At 39.9% G+C, this 24,444-nt stretch overlaps 1 protein-coding gene across 1 annotated transcript in view; it reads left to right on the forward strand.

Annotated features, from left to right (window-relative positions):
- Nucleotides 1-763: 763 nt before the first annotated feature.
- The window catches only part of NFXL1 (nuclear transcription factor, X-box binding like 1), a 56,115-nt gene continuing 32,434 nt past the window's right edge, over nt 764-24,444 (forward strand). Inside the window, exons 1-12 of the mRNA XM_056111220.1 lie at nt 764-795; nt 1,161-1,350; nt 1,945-1,997; nt 4,203-4,379; nt 9,981-10,090; nt 13,686-13,816; nt 16,393-16,571; nt 16,784-16,945; nt 17,044-17,144; nt 18,208-18,322; nt 21,760-21,884; nt 22,579-22,701. Of these exons, the coding sequence (XP_055967195.1) occupies nt 1,163-1,350; nt 1,945-1,997; nt 4,203-4,379; nt 9,981-10,090; nt 13,686-13,816; nt 16,393-16,571; nt 16,784-16,945; nt 17,044-17,144; nt 18,208-18,322; nt 21,760-21,884; nt 22,579-22,701 (1,464 nt within the window). The 5' untranslated portion in view covers nt 764-795; nt 1,161-1,162. The remainder of the gene's footprint in view (nt 796-1,160; nt 1,351-1,944; nt 1,998-4,202; nt 4,380-9,980; nt 10,091-13,685; nt 13,817-16,392; nt 16,572-16,783; nt 16,946-17,043; nt 17,145-18,207; nt 18,323-21,759; nt 21,885-22,578; nt 22,702-24,444) is intronic.

Consider the following 24,444-nt stretch of genomic DNA (forward strand, 5'->3'; position numbering starts at 1 on the left):
ACCCCCAACTTTCCTCCTTCACATTGCCTCAAACTGCAAACCTCCAAATGTAAAAAAACAAACAAAAAACCACCTAACTTTAGGAAGCTGGGAAGTTACAAAATAACTGTCTTGGCTCTCCAACTCATATTCATTAATAAACTCTGGGAAACTTTCGTGAAGCTAACAATCGGCATGCTTCAGGAAACGTATATGGTAAACTAGAGAGGTCTAAGACAGGCGTTCGTTAAATCGATCTGTTTGGCAATCGATCCGGCGATAGAGACGGCAACCCTTCCCCAGTCGTCCTCCCCCTCTTCTCCCACCGGAAAGGTTTCGTTTTCATTTTTTTTTTCATCGCTGAGATTGCTCCAGCCACCTGCCAGACCAAGGACAAAGTCCCGTGGGGCAAAAAAGTTAACCATGACAACGTTTTAAGAAATGATCTACGGTGACTGGGTAATCCGGGACTCCCCCATTGGGTGGAGGGCAACGTCCATCACGCGGCCACATCCTCTCAGGGGCGAGAACAGCTCAACAGGGCCCGCCCCCTTCCTCACCTTGCGCCTTCCCGGTGGGCGGCGCGGCCTCCGTAAAGCCCAGAGCCTGTCGGGAATTGTAGTTTACACCGCCCTCCCCTCGCCGGACTATACCGGACGCACGCGCTTAGGGCAACCCAGGCTCCCGGATCAGGAAGAGCTCGGGCTTGCCACGCGTCCGAGGCGCCCCGCGCAGGGGCTTCTGGGAGTTGTAGTCTCCGGGAGCGGGCGCTGCCGGTTAAGGAGACGTCGCTCGCCTCGGGGATCCGCTAGCGCGGTGGGTGTCTGCCGGCAGCCGTGGGCTCCGTGGACGCTCGCGGAGCTTCCCGGACACGGCGTGCAGGCGCTTTCCTCGTCCCACGCGCTCCTTCTGGGGCGCCGGGCGCTCCTTAGCCGGGCGCTCCCTTCCCTTGCCGAGTCCCCCGCTCGGGTCCATCTCCCCACAGGCGGCTGGAGCGCGGTAGTCGCCGCCGTCCGGGAGACGCAGGGCCGCGACCTCCTCACGCCCGCTGGGGACCTTCCTTTTTCGGGGTGGGTGTGTGTCGGTGGGTGGGTGGGGGGGTCCTCGCCCGGGCTTCCCGCCAGCCTGCGGCGCCGACGCACCCCCACACCCCCCTCACTTCTCTCTTGCCTCCTGCTCAGGGATGGACGCTTCCTGGCGCCAGGTAGCCGGTGGCCGCGGCCGAGGTCGAGGGCGCGCGGCCGCCGCGGCCCCTTCGTCGGGAAATGGAGTCCCTCTCCGCGGCGCGGGCGGAGCGCGAGACAAGGGCTCGGGGGGCGACCCCGCCGCCGCCGCCGCCGCCGCCGCCGCCGCCGCCGCGACTGCAGGTAGGTGGGCCGGGCGCGGGGGGACGGGGTGTGTGTGTGTGGGGAGGGAGGGGACTGACCGCGCCCCGGGCTCTCTCTCCCGGGAGTCCCCCCGGCGCTGCCCCCATTTCCCAGAGCTCCGGGCCGCGACCTTGCGCCGCTTTCCAGGCACCAGCGTCCCGGACGCCTCTTGAATTGTCACCTCCGTGCGACGGGCGCCTGACGGCCACTTCTCGGGACGCTTCTATTCCCCTTCTCTCCTCCCTCTTCTCTTCTCTTCTCCTCGTCTCCTCCCCCTCTCTCTCATTTGTACTTTTTTTTTTTTTTGGTCCTTTTCTTCTCTTCCAAGAACCCTAGTCCAGAAGTTGCAAAAGTAGCCCCAGAGATCTGCAAATGTGCTGCTGTATTTTGTATCCTGGAGTCGTTTAATTCGGTTAATTTTTTTTTGGAATACCAGGACTTGGAATTGGATTGCCTCCGTGTTTTTTCTTTTTTCCCTAGGTTTGTTTTTTTTTTTTTCTTCTTCTCTCTGAAAATCGCATGCAAGCCCGATGTACAACTTTTCTTCAAAACTAAGGTCTTCCAGGCGCTCCTCCCGCCTTTGTGTCAGGTCTGGCAGCTCTCATTCATTTTTGGGGGCTGAGGCTCTCCCTACGGTTCACGTGGCTGCCAGCCTGGCTGGAGCAGTTGTCATTCTGCATCCTTGTCACCTTGCCTGAGTTCAATGAAGGGTAATCGTGCCCATTGAGCAGCTGGCCTGTGTTACTTGAACTCTGGTTCTCGGTGCACAGATTTCTTGCTCTCTGCTTGGACCTATGGGTGGTGGAATTATTTTCATACAAGGCTGGATTTCGGAGGCACCCGCGATCAAACATACAACTCTCAGTTGCTCCAGCTAATGGCAGAAGGACTAATTCTTTGAAATTTATTTTTCTGTGTGTGTGTGTGTGTGTTTGGCACGTAATATATGAGTACTTTATTTCTTTTTTGGTGGGGTTGGGGAGCGAACTGAGCGTCTGAGAAATTTTTCTTAGCTAAAGACGAGTGGTATTTTCTTAGTTGGGCAGCATTGCATTTTGAGTGGCAGTGAGATGTGCAAGTTGGAGACCCAAGAACACTTTTGGTAAATGCTGATTTTGTAGGTGGTGGAATGGATTTTGACTAAGAAATAACATTTGGGAAATTGCATTCTCAGTTTTTCCCAGAGATGTCACAGTTTTTCCTAGAGATGATCTGTGGATACGTTACATTAATCAGGTTATAAAATAAAAAAAAATTTTTAAAGCTAATATTTATCAAATGCAGCTGCAACATGTATATTTAAGTGCTGATTTCCCATAACTAGTGACATTTTTCCATTGTATGTCAAGTGTTTGGTCACATATCTGATAATCATTACGTTTTTCCTCATAGCCAAAGATCCCTAGGTAGGCACTCTGTACATTTACAAAACTCCAGTTTTACTTGAAAAAATGCCTGATTGCCAATCAAACTGGCTCTAATAAGAAAAGGTAAATTTAATGGAGGAAACAAAAATAAAACCTCATTAAATACGAATACTCAAAGTATGAAAACTTACCTTGGTTGTGGTTCACTAGTTGCAAGCATAAAGTGATTTTTAAATTAGTAATTAAATCTTCAAATGAGTAAAAGTCTTTCAATATGAGCACTAATTAATTCAGATCGATTTCGCATGTTTGTGGCTTTCTAAAACTTTTAAATTGTTGCCCATAAGTGTTTATTAACAGTGCTTGAGGAGTATTCAAGTTTGAAGTCTTTTAGGGAATTGTGCTCTGAAGCAATTTGATTCTGTCTTCATTATTATTTAATCAAGTAACAAAAGGAGAAGTACAGTACAGTGAGTGCTAAAGCTAGTGGTGGAAGAGCTAGCAGAAAAAAATTATTTAATATTCTTTTTAGAATGAAGGTATAAGAAGCACATTTTCTATTTAAGCAACATTTGTTTATGATACCTATTCATATGTTTGTTTGCCACGCCCAGTGGTGCTCAAGGGCTGCTCCTGGCTCTGTCCTTAGGAATCGCTTCTGGCAGACTCAAGGGACCATATGGCATGCTGGGGGTTGAACCTGGGTTGCGGAGCAGGTGCTCTACCCACTCGACTGTCTACTGTCTCTCCAGCCCCTGTAGTATCTATTTCTTGTTACATTTTATTCTGTTTTAAATTTCTGGGGAAGCAAGATAGTTTTTATTGAAACTAGTTTAGAAAGATGTTAAGGGAAAGAAAAACAGGAAGTACCTGTTTTAAGAGAGAACATGAACTTCTTCAGAGTGAAAATACGCCAACAACGAAACAGACCAGCAAGTGAAATTTTTGAATAAGGGAGAACAGTGGGCTTGAAGAGCAAGCCTTTTTGTGACATTTTAATGAGGGCAAATGCCCTTGAGCTTTCTAAGAAGCTGAATAGAAATAGAGTGGACATATAATTAATATTGCTTGTGAAGTCTTTGGTTGGGTATTGGACTGTTGGAGTGGAAATGGATTCTGATGGGTTTCCAGTGAAGTTTCCCATTTCTTCAAAATCACTGCGAATGATGTTTTTAAAGATCATACTTTTAAGTTTTGTTGATATTCTTATTTTGAGGTGACTAGTTTTTAAAAAATATTTTTGCCATATATTTTATACTATATCCATTACTCTTTTTAGAATACTATATGCATTTGGTAGAATATTCAGTGAAACTGAGTTTTCATTATGGTATTCTTTTTAGTTAATGTGACAGAAATTGAAAAGGCTTTTTTCAGTAATAAATTGGAATGTTCCCTAAGTGACTTTTTGAAGTGAGGTCTATATTTTGAAAAGATATGGAAGTACAGAAGTTGTTGTGACTAAAACTTAGTGTTTTTTCCCTTTAAGCAGAGCTAATGTCTCAGAGAAAATTTGAAGAAATCAAGAAGGCTAATCAAGAAGCAGCCAAAAAACTTGTTGAAGAACAGTTTAGCTCTTCATCTGAAGAAGAAGGAGATGAAGATTTTGAAGGAAAACGGGGAAAGATAGTTGCTAATACTTTTACAACTTACACTACTCAGACAGGTACAGCTTGGTCTTTTGACTTCTTTGACATCAATGAAAATATATTCCAGTTTTTTTCTGATAATCTCTTTCCTTGATGCAAAATAGTTTTGCATCTTAGGAATGAGTATTTTTGTGTTAGAATTAAATATTTGCATAGTTTGCACTTTGTGTTTTATTGCATGTCTTTTACAACCTTAAAAGTCCTATGGTTTAGTGGACCTTTTCTTAGAATTCTGGGAGGGGTGAGCTGAACTATTTATAAAATTAGTTGGGTGAAGTTATACCTGGCTATGGCTAAATTGGACGTGAGAAGTTTGTTTGCTTGTTAAAATATATTTTTTATTGCTCTTCTTTTTCATCATGTTATATGTGTCTTGAATTCTTCTTGTCTTTACTCCTTTCATTTCTTATAGTTACTGATTATATAAAGGTAAAGGTAAAAGGTAAAGGCCCTCCCGTTGATCGTCGATTTGCTCGAGCGGGCCCAGTAACGTCTCCATTGGAGACTTTGTTGTTACTGTGTCTGGCATATCGAATACTCTCGGTAGCTTGCCGGGCTCTCCGAGAGGGGCGGAGGAATCGAACTCGGGTCGGCCATGTTGGCCGCGTGTAAGGCGAACGCCCTACCCGCTGTGCTATCGCTCCAGCGGGTAGGGCGTTCGCCTTACTGATTATATACCTTTAAAAAAAAAAAACTAAGTCTCCACCTGCCCTGCTAGCTCAGTCAGTAGAGCTTGAAACTCTTAAAAAAACTAAGTCTCTTTTTTGTCATGTCCAGTCACATGTATTCTATATATCTGGGTTACTTTGAAAGCTATATCTTATAGTGTGAAAGAGTACCAGACACAGCACATACTACTATTCAGGATTTGGGACCAAGGGCAATAACTGATTATTTTTATACAAGAGTTAATATACTTTCCATATTTATATTTAAAGAATTATTAAAAAATATTCTTTTAAAATTAAAAAAAGTCTCCCCCCCCATTCCTTTTCCCATCCCTTTCCTGCTGCCGCAGCTGTGAACCCCATGCTCGCACACTTGATTATAGCACATGTTGGGGGTTGTGCTCATTTCATTGGCATGTTTCTGCATATTCTGGGTATAGAGCTTGAATTTCTGTGCTCTTCCCACACATGCTCACCTGGTGTAGTTCACCTGGATGAAGTGTTCCCATGTACTTTAGTTGTCTATGCTATGACTTGCACACTCTGGTTTCCATACAGTCCTACGCCTTTGACTGTGCTGGAGATACACTTTGTGACAGTGGGGTGGGGGGTGTCTCAGAAACAGTGGACGCATTTCTGTGCATATAGATAGTCTTAAAGATAGAACTCTTAATCTCATCATGCTTTCCTGATAGCCATGAAGCCATTTTCCATCATCTTTAAAGTGTTCTTGTGTGTATTATCAACACTAGGTACCTTAAATATACTGAAGGCATTTTGAGCTTAGGAATGCGTTGTCAAGTTTGTTTCCAAGGAATTTATCACTTGATTTCCCGTTAATCATCGATTTGCTCGAGCGGGCGCCAGTAACGTCTCCATTGGTCTCTGTCACGTGCTAGTGTAAGCCCAGTGGCGACTGTTCATTCTAAGAACACGAAGAGCCTCAAAAGTTCAGGGTCTTGACGAAGAAGTCTGACCATCTTATAGGTGGGCGGCCACGCGGTCTTTTGACGTCCCATGGAATCCAGTCAGTAATGCCTCTAGTCCAGTGGTTGTCTCCAAATCTCATTACGTGTCCAGCCCACGTCTGTTAAATTGGGACCCCTTGACTCAGTCTGACAAGGTCTGAAAAAAAATTGACAGAAAGTAACCTGAATGCAGTGTTTAAAAGGGGGAATACCTAGATCACCCTGACCCCAGAGTAAAGGGAGGAGAAGGGCAAAGAAGGAAAGAAATTGGGGGGGGGGAGAAAAAATAGATGGGAAGCAATGGGGAGCAAGGGTCAAGGGGATCTGAGTACATAGGTATATAAAGGAGTGGGATAGCTAAATATTCAAACCACAGAGTCAACAATACTGAAAACAGAGATCCAGACTTAAGAACCAAACTTAAAATTGTGCCTATCAAGGTAGCAGGCCAGGATTGGTGGGGTGGAGGTGGGGTGGGTGGGAGGAAACCTGGGAACCTTGGGAGAGAAAAGAAGCAACTGATGATGGGCTTGTTGCTAGAACATAGTATGTCTAAAACACGAGTATGAGTAGCTTTGTAAATCATGCTACTTTAGTGATTTATTTTTTTTCATTTTTGGGTCACACCCGGAGGTGCACAGGGGTTACTCCTGGCTCTGCACTCAGCAATTACTCCTGGTGGTGCGCAGGGGGCCATATGGGATGCTGGGAATTGAACCCGGGTGGGCCACGTGCAAGGCAAACGCCCTACCCCCTGTGCTATAGCTCCAGCCCCAACAATTTCTTTCTTTTTTTTTTTTTTTAAAGCAACTTGAAGGTTAGAAGGTTCTTCCAGGGAATGTCATAGAAAGAAACTTTTAAGTTTTTCTGCCTCACTAGGATCTCATATACAGGCAGATTTAACTTTTGGATAGAAAATGACATAACTCAAGTATTATTTCTATTCAGAAAACATTACCGTTTTTAGGTTTTATATTTTAATGTAGTTTTTATCATAAGGTGGCCAGGTAGTTTTTCACATGTTATTTTGAGCCACATCTACTAGTATTGATTTTTGGTGTTCGCCCTTGTCACAGTGAAGAAATCTGATCTTTTGATTTAGCAGCAGTAAATGCTAGAAAGGCAGTGAGCCTCTTATCTCAGTGAATAAAACAGAAACTGTCAGGAAAGTTCATTCCTTTTTTCTGAGCATGGTCTTTGCACTTCTGTGGTCCTCTTCTCTGATTTCAGTCTTACCTGCTTATTTTTTTGAGAAGTATTTCTACTTGATGGTCCTTGGATACATCAAACTATGTGGCCAGAATGTTTGATTTACTATCATTCCTTCACTGTGCCAGTGTCAGAGAATGCCACTACAGCACTCCTTCCTTTTTATTGTTGACTTGAATAGCTACTTTAAAAAAACAAAAAAACAACAACAACAAAAAAACAAACTAGCACAGTCAAATTGTAACCAGTTCAGCTGAGTTTTACTTCCCATATTTCCATAATCTGTTCCCCCCCCACCACCATGTAATCACTGCTATAATTTAGGCCCTTACAACTGTTTAATATGTATGTTAAATTCACATAATGATAAGATAATTATTACTGTTATTATTTTTAAAATGAGAAAATTGAGACAGTGAATTCTAGGTCATTTTTAACTGGTACTTAATGCTTTTAGTCTTGGTCTCTTCATACTGATACTTTCTTTATTTGTGAGAATGGTCTGAAAGTCTTTTATTTTGGGGAGTGGGGACGTTTGGAACACACTGAGGATGCTCAGCGCTTATTGCTGACACTGAACTCAGGGATCTTTCTTGGCAGGCTCAGGGAACCATAGAGGGTGCTGGGGATTGAATCTGGTTCTGTTGCAAAGCAAGCTCCCTACCTGCTATACCCAGTGATCTTTTTAAAATGCGAGGCAGCAGAGGTAATGCTGTTTACTATGATATCTTGGGCAATATATTTTATTGCTGCAGCCAGACCTTAACAGTTTTCAAAGAAATCTTAACATAAATTTTGTAAATAGGTTAGGTTGTTTTTTCCATTAAAGCCTGTTTTGTTTTTAAATTTTATTTTGGGCTGGAGCGATAGCACAGCGGTAGGGCATTTGCCTTGCACGCAGCCAACGTGGCCGACCCGAGTTCGATTCTTCCGCCCCTCTCGGAGAGCCCGGCAAGCTACCGAGAGTATCTCGCCTGCACGGCAGAGCCTGGCAAGCTTCCCGTGACGTATTCGATATGCCAAACACAGTAACAACAAAGTCTCCAATGGAGACGTTACTGGGCCCGCTCGAGCAAATCGATGAACAACAGGAGGGCCTTTACCTTTTACCTTTACCTTTTGGGAAAGTAAAACAAGGACACAATACAATTGAAATCTTTTAAGGATATTCTTTAAACTTTGATGTTTCTATAAAATAACCCGCCCCCCCCCCCCTTTTTTTCTTTTTGGGTCACACCCAGCGATGCTCAGGAGTTACTCCTGGCTCTGTACTCCGGAATTACTCCTGGCAGTGGTTGGGGGACCATATGGGATGTCTGGGATCGAACCTGGGTCAGCCTGGTGTAAGGCAAACGCCTACCGGCTGTACTGTGGCTCCGGCTCCCAAACCCGTTGTTTTTAAAGCTTTATAATATTTTAATTCTTCAGCAGTGATTTTATGTATAGTTTGTTTCATATCCTAAATTGTATTCATTTACATTATAGTAGAGCAAGTTTTAATTTTTCTTTTTGGTAATTTAAATTTTGGTTTGCATCATTTTACTGTCATACTTAGTTCTGCTTGGTTAAGTTTATGCTAGCAATAGTTAATGTTCTATATCTGCCTTATTTTTTGAGAATACTTAATCTTTAGTGAGCAATCTTTATTGTACTAAAGCATTTTGATTTGTTTCTCCTTTACTAATGATTAGTATACTTTTGAGTACGACTTTGTAGTCTTTTTTTGGGCTTTTCACTTTGTTGTTATCTGCTATTTCTTGGACCTTTCTGTAGTAACTTCTTACAGCATTATAGCATAGTGGTTAATATGGCCCACTTTAAAATCAAAGTGAAGTTGCTTTATTGCTCTGCACCTTAGCTTTATAATAAAATAAAGATTAAAGTAAAATATTTAGTCCATCTGAAATACTAATACTAGTGTACTGTCTGGTATACTAGTGTGCCCTCTGTTACACTGGGCTGGAGTACTGTGGTAGTGCGTTTGCCTTGCATGCGGCTGGCCCAGCCGACCTGGGTACGATTCGTTTGCCCCTCTCGGAGAGCCAGGCAAGCTACCGAGAGTATCTTGCCCGCACGGCAGAGCCTGGCAAGCTACCTGTGACATATTCAGTATGCCAAACACAGTAACAACAAGTCTCACAATGGAGATGTTCCTGGGCCCGCTCGAGCAAATTGATGAACAGTGGGAGGACAGTGCTACAGTACTATAGTCTGGTAAATACATCCTAAATAATTGCTTAAGGAAAATAGTTTTTTCTAAGATGCTAATACGATCTTTTAGAATAGAAATAGTGGTTATAACTTAATCAAACATGCTTACTATACTGTATGACCTCAGGGCATTTTTATTCAAATTTTTATTAAGATGTACTGTGTCAAACACATGTACTTATATGTAGGCTGAAGGAATGTTGAGTTTTGACTTCTCAGTTTTCACACCTATAGTTTCTTCAACTTTTTTTTTTATATGCTAGATCTTCCTTTATGTATTGTTGCTTTGCTCCCACCAGATCTGTTAAGAGATGTAGCAGCAACAAAAGCAAGTATATTCTGAGAAAAGGCCAAAGTATTATTTTTATTATCTAGTATATGGAATCTGATATAAGGATTATGTGACCTTCTAGAAGCTAACTCTTATTCTTCATATTTTTGAACTTTTTCAGCTGTGTTTTGAATAATTTATGTTACCAGACAGTTAACAAATAATGTGGTGGTATTATGTGTTATCTTCAGATACTGCTTAACACAAGCTTTTTAATTTTTCAATTTTAAGATGGAGATACCCGTGAATTAGAGCGAACAAAGCAGTATGTAAATGAAGCTTTTCAAACAGGAGCTATGACATGCTTAATTTGTATTGCTTCAGTGAAGAGAAACCAAGCAGTAAGTTTTTCTTTTATCTGTGTTAATGTTTTGCTTTGGACAACTTGGCAGATTACCGAATGTAACCTGCCCACACGCAGAGTTTGGCAAACTCCCCGTGGCGTACCCAGTATGCCAAATACCATTAACAATGATGGGTCTCATTCTCCTAACCCTGAAAGAGTCTGGAATGTGGCATTTTTTAGAATCTCCGGGCTAGGATGAAGGAGACGTTACTGGTGCCTGCTCGAGGCAATCGACGAACAACAGGATGATTGTGATCCTGATCGTGTTAATGTATCTTCTCCAATTTGTATTTTTAATACTTTATTAAAAATATTATTACTATTTATTACTCTTTTTCTTTTTTAAGTTTTTGGGCTACATCAGTGGTGCTCAGGTCTTACTTCTGACTCTTCTCTCAGGGATCACTCCTGTTGGGACTTGGGGGACTGTATGGGGTACCAGGGATCAAACCTGGGTTGACTGCATGCCAGGCAAGCGCCTTACCCACTATACTATCTTTTCTACCCCTTTTTCTTTTCTTTACAAATTCTTCATTTGAGAATTTTACCTATGAATTGATTTCATTTTTAAATTTTTATTTAAAATTATATTAAACAGTATGCACTATTTTTAGCACTAAATACAATTGAAGAAACTTATTTTCAGTTTCAATGCACCTATCAGCTTGAAAAAACATTTATGTCTACTGGAAAAATTACCACAAATACAAAAATGTCAAAATGATTTGTATTTGATAATTTTCAGTAGCTCTAATGAAGGATAGAGTTCTGCCTATATGGAAGAAAATAGAACCTATCAGTCATATTTAGGATTTACTAGTGAGTTTCTGTGTGCAAGGCAGAGAGTGTCTGGGGAGTGACATTTGAAAGTACCAGAAGAGTCACGGGAGTGGTGATTTCAGGCATAACTTATGTATTTAGAAAAGCTATTGCCCAACAGCAGAGTTATTTGTAAATTTAAAGGGGGCATTGGCAACATTGTTCAAGGGAAGAAATAACTGATATGATTGACTCAATATTTTTATTTATTTATTGAATCACTGTGGGAAAAGTTACAAAGCTTTCAGGTTTAAGTCTCAGTCATGCAAATATCAAACACATTTCCCTTTACCAATACTTATTTTTCACCACGAAGAACCCCAATAAAGCCCCCCCAACCTTCCCAATGCCTGTGAGGCAGATGAATTCTAGTTAACACTATTTATTTTGATTAGAATCATTGTTTTGACAAAAGATACACCATTATTATTTAGAGTTTACACCCCCAAATCAGACATGCTGAAATGGCATTGTGAAATAATTTTTTTTCTACAGCTGGTCACAAGAATGAAATGATATCGCGCGCAGCTGCAATAGCCGCGACAGATTTTGGATTTCTGGTATTTTACTTATTAAGCCTGGAAGTATTTCTGCTGAGAGTCAGATAATTATGAGATTGTTTTCTGTGCACTAGAGCCATGGCGTGCTGAAGAGCCGCTCGTGGGGGGCAACTCGTGACCTCTCAAGCCAGGAATGCCCCCGTTCCCATGAGGTTTAAGTCACCCCATCACGACCAGCTCATACCTGGCTTTCCATTAAGCTCCTATGTGTCTGCTATCTTTCTTTCCAGAGGGAAAAAAGGCGGAAGGGAGCAACACCCTTTACCCTCTGGGCAGGCATAGTCCGTTCACTTTTCTTCTGCAAGCTGCTGGGCTCTGCATTAAGTCCTTGTGCTTCTGGAGCCATGGCCGTGCCAGAGAGCCGCTCGTGGGCGTTGACTCAATATATTTTTTTTTTAATAATTTATTTATTTATTGAATCACTGTGGGAAAAGTTACAGAGCTTTCGGGTTTAGGTCTCAGTCATGTAGATACCGAACACATTTCCCTTTGCCAATACTCATTTTTAACCCCGAACCCCAATAGACCCCCACCTCCCACCCCTCCCAATTCTTGTGAGGCAGATGAGTTCTAGATAATACTCTATCTACTTTGACTAGATAGATTATTTCGATAGAAGATGCACAATTATTGTTTAGAGTTTATGACCCACCCCCCCCCAATCAGACATGCTGAAACAGCGTTGTGAAATGATTTGCTTTCTACAACTTGGTTTAAGAATAAAATGATGTTGCGCGGCCGCAATAGCGGCCGCGTGGTTTTGAATTTCTGCTATTTTACTTATTGACCCTGGAAGAATTTCTATTAAAAGTTAGCTAGTTAAGAGATTGGTTTCTGTGCCCTGGAGTCGTGGCCGTGCCGGAGAGCCGCTCGTGGGGGGCAGCTGGCGACCTCGGTGGGGCGTGGGGGACGGCCCACAGAGCCCCCCTTCCCATGAGGTCCCCGCCGCTCCCCCCCCCCCCACCCCCCCCCCCCCCGAGCCCGGCTCAAACCTGCTTTCCACAAGGCTCCCGTGCGGCCGCCATCTTTCTTTCCAGAGAGGAGCGGGCGGGCTGGTCAACGCCCTTCCCCCTCCGGGCAGGCTTGGTGGCACGGATCAACACAAGTCCATTTGCTTTTCTGCTCCAAGCGGCTGGTTCTCTGTGCTAAGTCCTTGTGCCTCCGGGGCCGTGGCCGTGCCGGAGAGCCGCTCGTGGGGGGCAGCTGGCGACCTCGGTGGGGCGTGGGGGACGGCCCACAGAGCCCCCCTTCCCATGAGGTCCCCGCCGCTCCCCCCCCCCCCCCCCGAGCCCGGCTCAAACCTGCTTTCCACAAGGCTCCCGTGCGGCCGCCATCTTTCTTTCCAGAGTTGACTCAATATTTAAACCTCAGGTCTATTCACTGCCGTTATAACAATGAGAGAGAAAATCATACCAGATATAGGCGTTAATCATATCAAGTAAATCATAAGTTTAGCACACATTGATTAAGATGTACAGCAGATACGGGCCTTTGGCACCTAGAGTCACATGTGCTTGACTTACTCTGATTTCAGTGGCAGTTGATGAGTAATTCCTCTGCATGCAAACCTAGTCTGATGCCTATTCCACAAGATTGTTCAGTGGGTCCATAGCAGGATGGATCTTAGGAACATAGAAGTAATCAGCTCATCGATATGCCATGTCTTGGCAGTTTCCCATCTTATACATGTGCATATTTCTGTTTAATGATTGATACATAAGGTTTGTTACAGTTAGAAAAACCTAAAATCCCAGCTATAAGAAATTGGTTAGTTAAATTACAGTTATAAATCTTCATGACATTACTATAATTGTGTGAATATATTTGATAAAGGTGTAAAGGATTCTGTGTTGAGAGTTTTTAAAGGCACATTTCAATGTGGTATGAAATCTTGACTAAAAGGAAAATTAAAGACAGTCTAGAATGTTAGTAGTATTTACAGTTGAATGACTCTTAGTGATTATAATTTCTTTTTAAGTTATTCTTCATGAAGCTGGTGATGTATCTCAGTAAGTAGAATAGTTGCTACCCTTCAGTGTCTATAAAGAACATTCTTATGTTACACTGGATAGGAATGTATTTCTCTTTAGCTCTTAGATCTTGAAAATAATGTGTTATTTTAAACTGGTGTGGGATCAAACAAGAAATATCATTGAGAAATTGTTTAAGAAAATCAGTGCATGTATGCTAATCTTTTTATTTTTGTCTTAGGTTTGGAGCTGTTCAGGATGTTTCTGTATATTTCATATGCCTTGTATTCAGAAATGGGCTAAAGACAGCCAATTTTTGGTATCTTCTCTGACGGATGACGATTTTGGAAAGAAAGATTATCCCTGGCCTTGGTAACTTCTTTTGTAGTTGAAATATTGAATTGTAAAGTAAATGAAAATTGTTGCTGTGATTTGCCTTATTGGCAGTTTCAGCATTCACACTTAGCTTTCACTTCATTTTTTGGGTGAAGATTTGGTACTTTGGCAATAATACCGCTCATCTACCATTTATTTACTGTTCTTTTCAGTCTGTATAATAAAACATTCAAACTCTTTACCCTGCAAAATAACTCCTTAAGAGATTGAATTAATTTTTTTGAAAGGGGACTTCCCAAGCACTGAGCAGCAGATCTAGGTGCTACTCCCAGTTGTCCTTGGCCAAGCAAGGCCAGACAGTGTGATGGGCAAGGGTGGGGCTGTAGTAGGAGTCGGGCCACATATGCGTGGTGATGGGATCTAACTTGAGCTCCAACTCTTGAACTCTCAGGCATTTTGATGTATTTTTAATATGATTGGAATCTTTCATAATCTTGGTTCTTTCATAGTTCTTATTGGTGTTCATAGTTTGAACATGATTGTCATCTAACATTTGGTCATAGGCATCTTAATTTTATCCTCAAATCTTGTAATTGTAACTCTATGTTATAAACTAATCTTTCTAAGTTGTTTATTTTATTAGTTTGTCTTATTTTTGATGACTGATATTTTTGGGTGTGGGTGATGGTGGTAGCTTCCAAGTGATGCTCTTTTATTTATTTATTTATTTATTTATTTATTTATTTATTTATGGTAAACTAGATCAATGCTTCATACATGTAAGAGAAGTGCTTTGTTGCAGTGCTATGTACATGTCCCACTATTTAGTTTGCTTATATTTTAAGGGAGAAAAAAAAAGACTGTTATATTTTAAAATGCATTTTTGGTAATCTGATCAAGGTGGAGCTAGAACTTGAGAAAAACTTTAAGATTGTTTTGTGGAAACTGCACATTTAAAGCCTATTTCTACTAAAATATTGAATGGTTTTGAATAAGGTATGGTAAAATTACATTTACTTGTTGTCATGCCAGTATTTTAAATAAGACACATGCATTTGCAAATATTGTACTTCTTCAGTCTCAGTGTTGATAAGCAGGTTTGGGGTATTGAGTTACTATTAAGCCCTCTATATTGACGCTACATAAAGTCTACAACCTTTTCCATAGTATTGTAGAATTGTCAACATTTTTCCTTCCATAAAGGTAAACTTAACTTCCAATAATATGCTGGTTATTTTTACCAAATGAGACCAAAAAAAAAAGTCTTTTGGTTATTCTGAGTACTTATGTGGTATATTTAGAAAGAGCATATTCTCAGAATGAAAATGTATATATAGTATAAAAGAAATTTGATATTATGAAACATTTTCTAATATACTATATTTGTCTAGGAGTTGCTAAGGGTTAGAACATCTTTTGAGAATAAAGTTATCTATGCTCTGCATGAATTTGATAGAGCCGATGGTTAATACTTAGTATTACCAACACTTATTTAATCTTGTTCTAAAAATCTTATGCTTTAGCAGAGAATTTGAAATATATTCAATTTTGTATTAGCTATTGAGAACTGCAATCTTCTTGGTTTAATTTCAAGTATTTTCCCTTAATTCAAGATTTTTAAATTGTTTCTTTCTGCTATATTGATTACTTTTAACTTGAATTCTCTATTCCATTTGATGTTGCTGATATATTTTACTTATTTGTAAACCATGCGATCAAACTTTTAAAGAATCAAGTTTTATAAGCTTAGTGTGATGTTCAAGAATAAAATGTAAGTTTATGAAAAGCCAGTGTTGGGGCTGGAGCAATAGCACAGCGGGTCGGGCATCTGCCTTGCAGATGCAGGTTCAATTCCCAGCATCCTATATGGTCCCCTGAGCACTGCCAGGAGTGATTCCTGACTGCAGAGCCAGGAGTAACCCCTGAGCATCACCGGGTGTGACCCAAAAAGAGAGAAAAAAAAAACCCAATGTTGCTTCTGTTTTATTTTGGTTAGATTTGTGCTGTTTAATACACATAGAATAGTAGAAACTAGTACCTACATTTGTTTAAATTTTAAAAGTATATAAAATTAATTTTCATTAAGTTATATGCTGGTCAAGTCTCAAATGCACTGTAGCACTGTCCTCCCTTCTTGTTACTGTGTTTGGCATATCAAATACATCATGGGTAGCTTGCTAGGCTATTCCTTGCGGGTGAAATACTCTTGGTAGCTTGCCAGGCTCTCCGAGAGGGGCAGAGGAATCGAACCTGGGCTGACCTGGTTGGCCGTGTGCAAGGCAAATGCCAGCTGTGCTATCGCTCAAATGCACTAACAACCTAAAAGTGGTTCCTGGAGTAGACAGTGGTATTATAAAACAGTCCATCATTTGAGTGCATTATACTGACAACTGATCTAATTGCTGAAATTGATCTTAGCAACTACTATCTTTGTTTCTTTTTAATACAAAGATGGTACAGAGAGTGCCTTAACATAAAACCGAGTGTTCAATGTTATTAAGTGTTTGTATATATTATTATGTATATGTATTATACATGAATAATAGATATTGCATGTATTTTTAGTCACTTTCAAAATAAAATAACTTGAGGAATTTCATTCTTTTTTGCAGTCCAAAATGTAGGTTTGAATATAAGAAATCTGACACTCCTACAAGGTATTTCTGCTATTGTGGAAAGGTAGAAGACCCACCATTAGATCCATGGCTTGTGCCGCATTCGTGTGGCCAAGTATGTGAGAGAGAATTTAAACCTCCTTGTGGTCATAAGTGTTTACTCCTTTGTCATCCAGGTAAATTTTAGGTAAAGATTTTTGTGGGTAGTTGGTTATTTCTAATTATATGAGCCAAAACCTACTGTAAATGTTGCATTTTTAACTTAAGTTTTCATAAAATATTGAAAGGGATTGAAGTATTTAGTGTGGGAACCTTTACTGATGGCTGTAGGAATGCCAAATTTTCACTTTTAACATCCGATTTTAATTCCTTCCCTTTTGATTCTTAGGTCCCTGCCCTCCTTGTCCAAAGATGGTCACAATTACTTGTTACTGTAAGAAAGCAAAACCTATTCCCCGTCGGTGCAGTGCCAAGGAATGGTCTTGCCAACTGCCATGTGGGCAGAAGTTGCTCTGTGGACAACATAAATGTGAAAATCCTTGTCATGCAGGTAAAAGTCATTTGTGCTAGATGCTCTGACTCCTAAGGACAAGTCAAAGAAGTCTATTGCTTTTATGTTTACATTCTAATTGAACATTATGTTTTTAGGAACTTGTCAGCCCTGTCCAAGAGTTAGTAAGCAAAGATGCGTCTGTGGCAAACAAGTAGCTGAAAGAAGCTGTGCCAGTCCACTGTGGCACTGTGAGCAAGTAAGTGTATGTGCGTTGTGTGTATGGGAATTAAGGGAATCAGAGAACACAGCATAACCAACTAGAAATGTTTGTTAGGTTCAGTTGGATGAAGAGAGAGAGAAAAGGTAGCAATTCATGTCTTAGAAAACTATTTTCTAGTCCATTATTTCTGGAGGAGTTTTTCTTTCTTTTTTTTTTTTTCTCGTTTTTTGGGTCACACCCGGTGTTGCACAGGGGTTACTCCTGCCTCATGCACTCAGGAATTATTTCCTGGCAGTGTTCGGGGGACCATATGGGATGCTGGGAATCGAACCTGTGTCAGCCGCGTGCATGGCAAATGCCCTATCTGCTGTACTATCTCTCTAGCTCCTGAGTTTTTCTTTTCAAATTAACATCTGTGTGAGTTAATATATATGGAATTCTTGGTAAGCAGTGCAAAATTATAGCAATAATAAATACAATATAGTATAAATGGGTACTTTAACGGATAAAATAATCTTTTTGTGATTTTTAAATAGTTTCTTTTCTCCAAAGCATATATTAGATAAAATACATAAAATAAGTAATAAGCATTTTTTTGGTAAGGTCTTCAGTCAATAGCAGACTATTAACTAATTTAACCTTTTGGGAGTCAAAAATCATATGCAGAATTTTTCTGTGACTGTGGAAATCCGTGTCCCCAAATCTCTAAACTGTTCAAGGACCAGTAATACATTTGGAATAGGAAATGTATGTATGTGTATGCATATGTGTGTGTTTATATAATATCCATATATTATGGATATATTTATACCCCAGCAAGCTACCGAGAGTATTCTTCCCCCACAGCAAAGCGTGGCAAGCTACCCTTGAGGTGTTCGCTATGCCAAAAATAGTAACAACAGGTCTCACAATGGAGACGTTACTGGTGCCCGCTCAAACAAATTGATGAACAGTGGGAGGACAGTGCTCCAGTGCTGTGTTTGTATATGCATAACTATCAGATAAGTAGCTTATTTATGAATGGAAAATGAGTTGTCATGTATAGTCTTTTTTGCTAAGTTGGAAATTTTTCACTAGTGCTTACTGTGTTTTATTTTAGATATGTGGAAAAACTCTGACGTGTGGTAATCATACATGTGAGCAGGTTTGCCATATTGGTGCCTGTGGAGACTGTCCTCGATCTGGGAAAAGATTTTGTCCATGTCAGAAGTCAAGTAAGATTTTTAAAAAATGATTGATTTTTATTTAGTTTATTTGTTGTTGTTGTTGTTGTTTTTGTTTCTGGGCCACACCTAGTGGTGGTTGGGTCTTGTTCCTGACTCTGTCTTGAGGGATCACTCCTGTTGGGGACCATATGGATACCAGGAACAAACCTGGGTCTGTCTTGTGCAAAATAAAATAAAGGGTAGGTCAAATAAAAAATACAGTTCTTTTGATCTTAATTAAATGTCATTTTATTTTACTCAGAACAGTAGGGGCCTAGACAGTTCTTTTAGCATTAGTACACAGATAATAAGCCAGGCTTCTCTCTGTTTAGACACTTTGGGGGGAAGCATTTTCTTAAAAATTAAAAGAGATTTAAGTTATCCTTTGAAATTTAGCTTTAAATAATTGAGATGATATATCTACTTTTCCTGGTTCAGGAAAAATGAAAATAATTTGATTTTATTATAATCATTTTTTCCCCTAAAGTCTAAACAGTGCTATAGTTATGCGCTAAATACGCTATAGTTACATTTCTGAAAACAGATAAGTGGGTAGGGCATTTGCTTTGTGCGGGCTGACCTGGGTTTGGTTCCTTAGTCCCTCTCGGAGAGCCCGGCAAGCTACTGAGAGTTTCCCGCCCGCACAGCAGAGCCTGGCAAGCTACCTGTGGCGCATTCATTATGCCAAAATCAGTAACAATAAGTCTCATAATGGAGATGTTACTGGTGCCTGCTCGAGCAAGTTGATGAACAACAGGGCGACAGTGCAACAGTGCTACGTAATACCAAAGTTATTATGCTCTCAGCACTGTCAAAGTGACACCTTCTACCCATCTTACTTTTCCTTCTCGAGGTATTCACTATATTTTTCAGAGTCTGTTGTTTTTGTTGTGTCTTGCTGGTTGTTGTCTGGTTTCACAAGTGAGTCAAACTATCGTGTAATTGTCTTTCACTTTCTGACTTTTTTGGCATAGCTGCTCATTTAACAGTCTATTGATATTGCTACAAAGGCAAAATTCCATCTTGTTTAATAACTAAGCAGAGTTCCATTGGTATATGCCTGAACTTCTTGATCCAGTCATCGGTTGATTTAGGTTGTTTCTATGTCTTGGCTATTGTGGGTAATAGTGCTATGAACATAGAGGTACATACGTGTTTGAATTAGTGGCTTTATGTATTTTTGGGACCTCCCAAGCAGTGCTTGGGGCCCAGGGGGCCACTGTCAGTCACCCTTGGCCAAAGAGTGGATCCAAAGATGCAGTGCTGTTCTAACTCTGCAGTGCTAGGGACCACCAGGGTCACCTCAAGTATTCCGGAGTTTCCTGGATTTACACCTGGTGGTGCTTGGAGGGCCACGTGATTGGAGTTTGAATTTATGCAAAACTTAGCCTCTGACCCCTGGGCTGTCCCCCTGGCTCTGTTTTATATTTCTCAGATAATCCCTGGGAGTGATTGCTGCTTGGTTTTGAATTAGTGTTTTTGTATTGTTCAGATGAATACCACTTGGAATGGTATTGTTGGATAACACAATGTGTTGCTTCTGGCAATGCTAGGGCACCATCTTATGCTGTGGTGCTGGGGATTAAACTCAGGCTGGCTGTGAATAAGGTGCCTTGCCCTCTCTACTTCATGTCCTGCCCTATAAAATCATTCTTTATCCTAGGTAGATTACTTTCCTCTTTAACTTTGATAAAGGAAATCTTATAATCGTAAACTGTTGTCATTATTGTATGTTAGAGAGATAGGTTTAGTTTGCTTGCTTTGAGTTAAAGACCTTAGTTTAAATCTGAGTCTACTTGTTACTGCATTAATTCCAGCAGCATCCATACTTTTTATTTTTTATTTCATTTTCTATGTTTTTTTTTAACTGAGATGAATAATCTCAGTCTGAATAGACTGTATCCTCTCCCTCATTCTTCTGAAGGAAGAGAAGAACAATGATCCAGCAACCATGATTTTAAGATTATTGTCAACAATTGTTATAAGTATACTCAAGTTTCATAATGCTTTTAAATCTATGCTTTTTTTAATCCTATATAGTTACAAGCAATTTTCTTGAAATAATTTCCTAAATTATAAAATAATTTGGGGCTGGAGAAATAGCACAGCAGGTAGGGCGTTTGCCTTGCACGTGGCTGACCTGGGTCCAATTCCCAGCATCCCATATGGTTCCCTGAGCACCGCCGGGGTAATTCCTGAGCGCAGAGCAATCCTTGTGCCTTGCTGGGTGTGACCCAAAAAGTAAAAAAAAAAAATTCTTTTGAATTATAATTTCCTAAATTATAAAATTCTTCAGAAATTTTCTTCCTCTTTCTTTAAGATTTTTGAAGTAGTTACCTCATAAAAGTGTGTTTTCTCTAAAGTGGTAACTTGTCAAATGTCATGTCATGTTCTCTTTTAAAAATGTAATCGTTGGAGTCTGGGGCATATCCTAAAAGGGTTTAAGGGCTGAAGTAAATGCCCTGCACTTGATACCCAAGTTTGATAGCTGGCACCACATGATCCCCTCAGTACTGCTGAATGTGGCCCCGGGGGCCCCTAGCACTACTATGTTCTGGGTATCTTAATCACACCTGGGAGCCTGGTATGGCTGGGATCCCACTCTACCCTCCTCCCCACAGCATCCCTGGTAGTGACCCCTATCATTAAAAATAAGCATACATTTTGCAGATGTTAGGGGTTATATTACAATAGGTGGAATCACTGAGTCATATGAATCCACAGTTCCTAGATTTTTAAGGAGTGTCCATATTATTTTCCAAAAAGGCTAGACCAGTCAGTATTCCCACCAGCAGTGAATGAGGTTCCCTTTTTTCCCCACATCTATACTAACACTGATTGTTTTTGTCCTCTTTGGTGTGTGCCTCTTTGGGATGAGATTAGATCTCATTGTTGCTTTGATTCACATTTCCCTGAGGATTAGTGATATAGAACATTTTTTTCATATACCTTTTGGCTGTTGTGTTTCTCCTCTGAGAAATTTTCTGTTCATCTCTTTTCCCTAGTTTTTGATGGTTTTTTCTTGTTCTTTAGTGCTTTATGTATTTTTGAATATTAGCCCTTTACCAGATGAGTGGTGGTCATATATTTTCTCTAAGCCTATAGGGTGTCTTTGTATTTTGGTCATTGTATCCTTTGAGGTACAGAAGCTTCTTAATTGAATGTAGCCCTGTTTGTTTATCTTAGCTTCTGTTTGCTTGGCTAATGGTATGGACTCTTTAAAGAAGCCTCTAGCTTCAGTGTCATAGAGAATTTTGCCTATTTTCCTCAATGTAACTTATGGATTCAGGTCTGATGTGAAAGTTGTTAGTCCATTTTGATATGGTTTTATGCATGCTGTTAGAAAAGGTTTGAGAGGGCTGTCATTCTCAATTTAAAAAACATGGCACGTTGTTGGTGCTTTGTAATAATTATCTTATTAACATTGAATTTTTGTCTGCTTTTAGAGTTTTCTTTGCCTTGTACCGAAGATGTACCAACTTGTGGAGATAGTTGTGACAAAGTGCTTGAATGTGGAATCCACAGATGTTCACAGCGTTGTCACCGAGGTCCTTGTGAAACATGTAGACAAGTTAGTCATATCCTTTAATAATTGCTTTTAAGAGCAGTCTGTATTGTCAAATGTAGTTGTTTTGTAATTGTTTCCATTACTGTCATGAAAATTTATGTCATGATTGATAAGAGTTTAGTGATCTAATATTTATAGTGATGAAGCAGTTACACCAGCAAGCATATCTAAATTATCTTCTTTTTTGATTTTGTTTGGTAAAACTTTCAATGTTCTCAGTAGAGTGTGCAGTAGTTTGTCCCCAGAAGATATTCAAAGCAATGATAAATTATACTTACTGATGGTGGAAAGACATAATACCTAGACTAAATTGCAATTTTAAGGCTATGTATTTCATTCTGGTTTTATTCATATTAGTTATCTAGCTTCTTTGCTTTCCTGAGACAGGATGTGCAGATTTTATAGTATAGTATATATATATATAGTATATATAGTATGGTTGCAGTATAAGCGACTTCAGTGTGTATATTGCCTTAATATTTATTATACAAAATTTAGTAATGGAAGTCTCTCTGAAGCCATTTTGGATACAAAGTATACTGCAAACAAATACTTGAGGAAATTTTGCATTTTTGGTTGTCTTTTATATAAATTTGCTTTAAAACTTTGTCCTTCATTTTTCAGTAGTTCTAGATGCTAATGTGAAAAACAATTGAATCAACAGGTCAGTCATGTGTGACTTATCTGATTCTTCTAGGAAGTGGAAAAGCAGTGTCGCTGTGGGAAGCACACAAAGCGAATGCCATGTCATAAACCTTACCTGTGTGAAACCAAGTGTGTGAAGATGCGTGACTGCCAGAAGCATCAGTGTAGGAGAAAGGTCTGTATTATAAGTGTTGAAGTTCATTCAAAAAAAAATTTTTTTTAGGGGCTGGAGAGATAGCACAGCAGGTAGGGCATTTGCCTTGCACGCGGCCGACCTGGGTTCAATCCCCAGCATCCCATATGGTCCCCTGAGCACTGCTAGGGGTAACTCCTGAGTGCAGTGCCAGGAGTAACCCCTGTGCATCGCCAGGTGTGACCCAAAAAGCAAAAAAAAAAAAAATTTTATTTTAATCATATTTTGGGACTGTAATAAGTACCACCTTGACCCTTGACTTGATGCTTAAGTAATCAGGTGTTACTTTTGCTTTCCAGGTGAAATATTTTTAAAAATCTGGATATATTAGCATTAAATCTTAACATGGATTTAAAACTACTGTTTGACCTGTGTATAATCCTTTTTCATTGGCTTTGGGCTCTATTTTCTGACTTTATAACATCATAGTAGTATTAGAGTTATAGTTATAATACTATCTGGATAGAGTAATAGTTTGGATACTGTTTGGAACAGACTTGATTTCTGTTCAAATTTTAGAGACTTGACTCAGTAAAATTGCATGTTTCAGTTCCTTTTATTATGAATTATCTAATAAGATTTCTTGTTCTTAATATATTGAATGGTTTGAGGTATGGTAACTTTAGCTTTCTTCCTTAGTGTTAACATGGTAAACATTCTTTTATTTTACAGTAGACTTCTTAAAAATAGCCTTTAGATATTAGTTAAAACTGACAGTTTTTCTTAATGTAATTCAGGTATAAACCACTTTGATTTTTTTCATCTTTAATATGTTGAATTAAACTTATCTTTTTGTTCTTTTCTATTTGCTGATTTTTTTTGTCCTCTTTTTTTCTTTTAGCTGATTGTTTTTTCAGTAGTTTCAAACTCTTTTATCCTATTCTCATATACTTTATATTTTTGTATGAATCCCAAACAAATGTAAAATTTTACTTTAAGAAGTCATATATTTTTAAATCATTTGAAACAATAAGAAAAAGTAATCTTATATTGATTATCAGGTCAATCATTTTTAGTGCTTCTCTTATGTAATTTTGGATTTCTTTTCTTTTTTTTTCTCCAGTCCTGGCCTAGACCAGTCCCTGTACCAGTGCTAGTTTTCTGATATAGATAGTTAAAACCAGTGGTCTATGTCGTGGTTATAATGTGCACCGGTAGGCAGACAGGTGCTGGTCTGCAAAGTATAAAAAAAATTGAAGTGCTGACATAGAAAACATTTGATCCTTTGTGGCTTTGGTAGTTGTGACTAGACCACCTTTTCATCTAGACTACTTTGACCCCACCACTAGAGTAGTGATTCTTTTAAGTTCTATACTTGATTCCTGTGCATGTCTGTATTATTACTACTTCCCACAAAATCTAGTCACAGTGGTCTCTGAGCTATGAGTTTTGTCTGCTCCGGTGTGTGATACCACCAGACTCAACTTGTGTGGGTCTTCCTCCTTGTGCTGCATCCTGGAAGCCTCCAGGTATAAACTAGAGTTACTGTAAACTCACCTCATTTTTTTCTCATAGGATTGCTATGCCGTTGTATAGAACTTCCTAATGTCAAATAAACTGTTGTTTCATATATTTTTTCTGAATTTCTAGTTGTTTGAGGCAAAAAAATCAATCTTGTCATTGTGATTCCATTATGATCAGAGTCAAGAATGTCTTTGTAAGTCATGGTTAACAATCTTTTCCTGTGCTGTCACTGGCAAAATGACAGGTGCATGTTATTGGCTA

This window comes from Sorex fumeus, unplaced genomic scaffold (assembly GCF_029834395.1).
Source record: "Sorex fumeus unplaced genomic scaffold, SorFum_2.1 ptg000013l, whole genome shotgun sequence".
Classification (NCBI taxonomy): Eukaryota; Metazoa; Chordata; class Mammalia; order Eulipotyphla; family Soricidae; genus Sorex; species Sorex fumeus.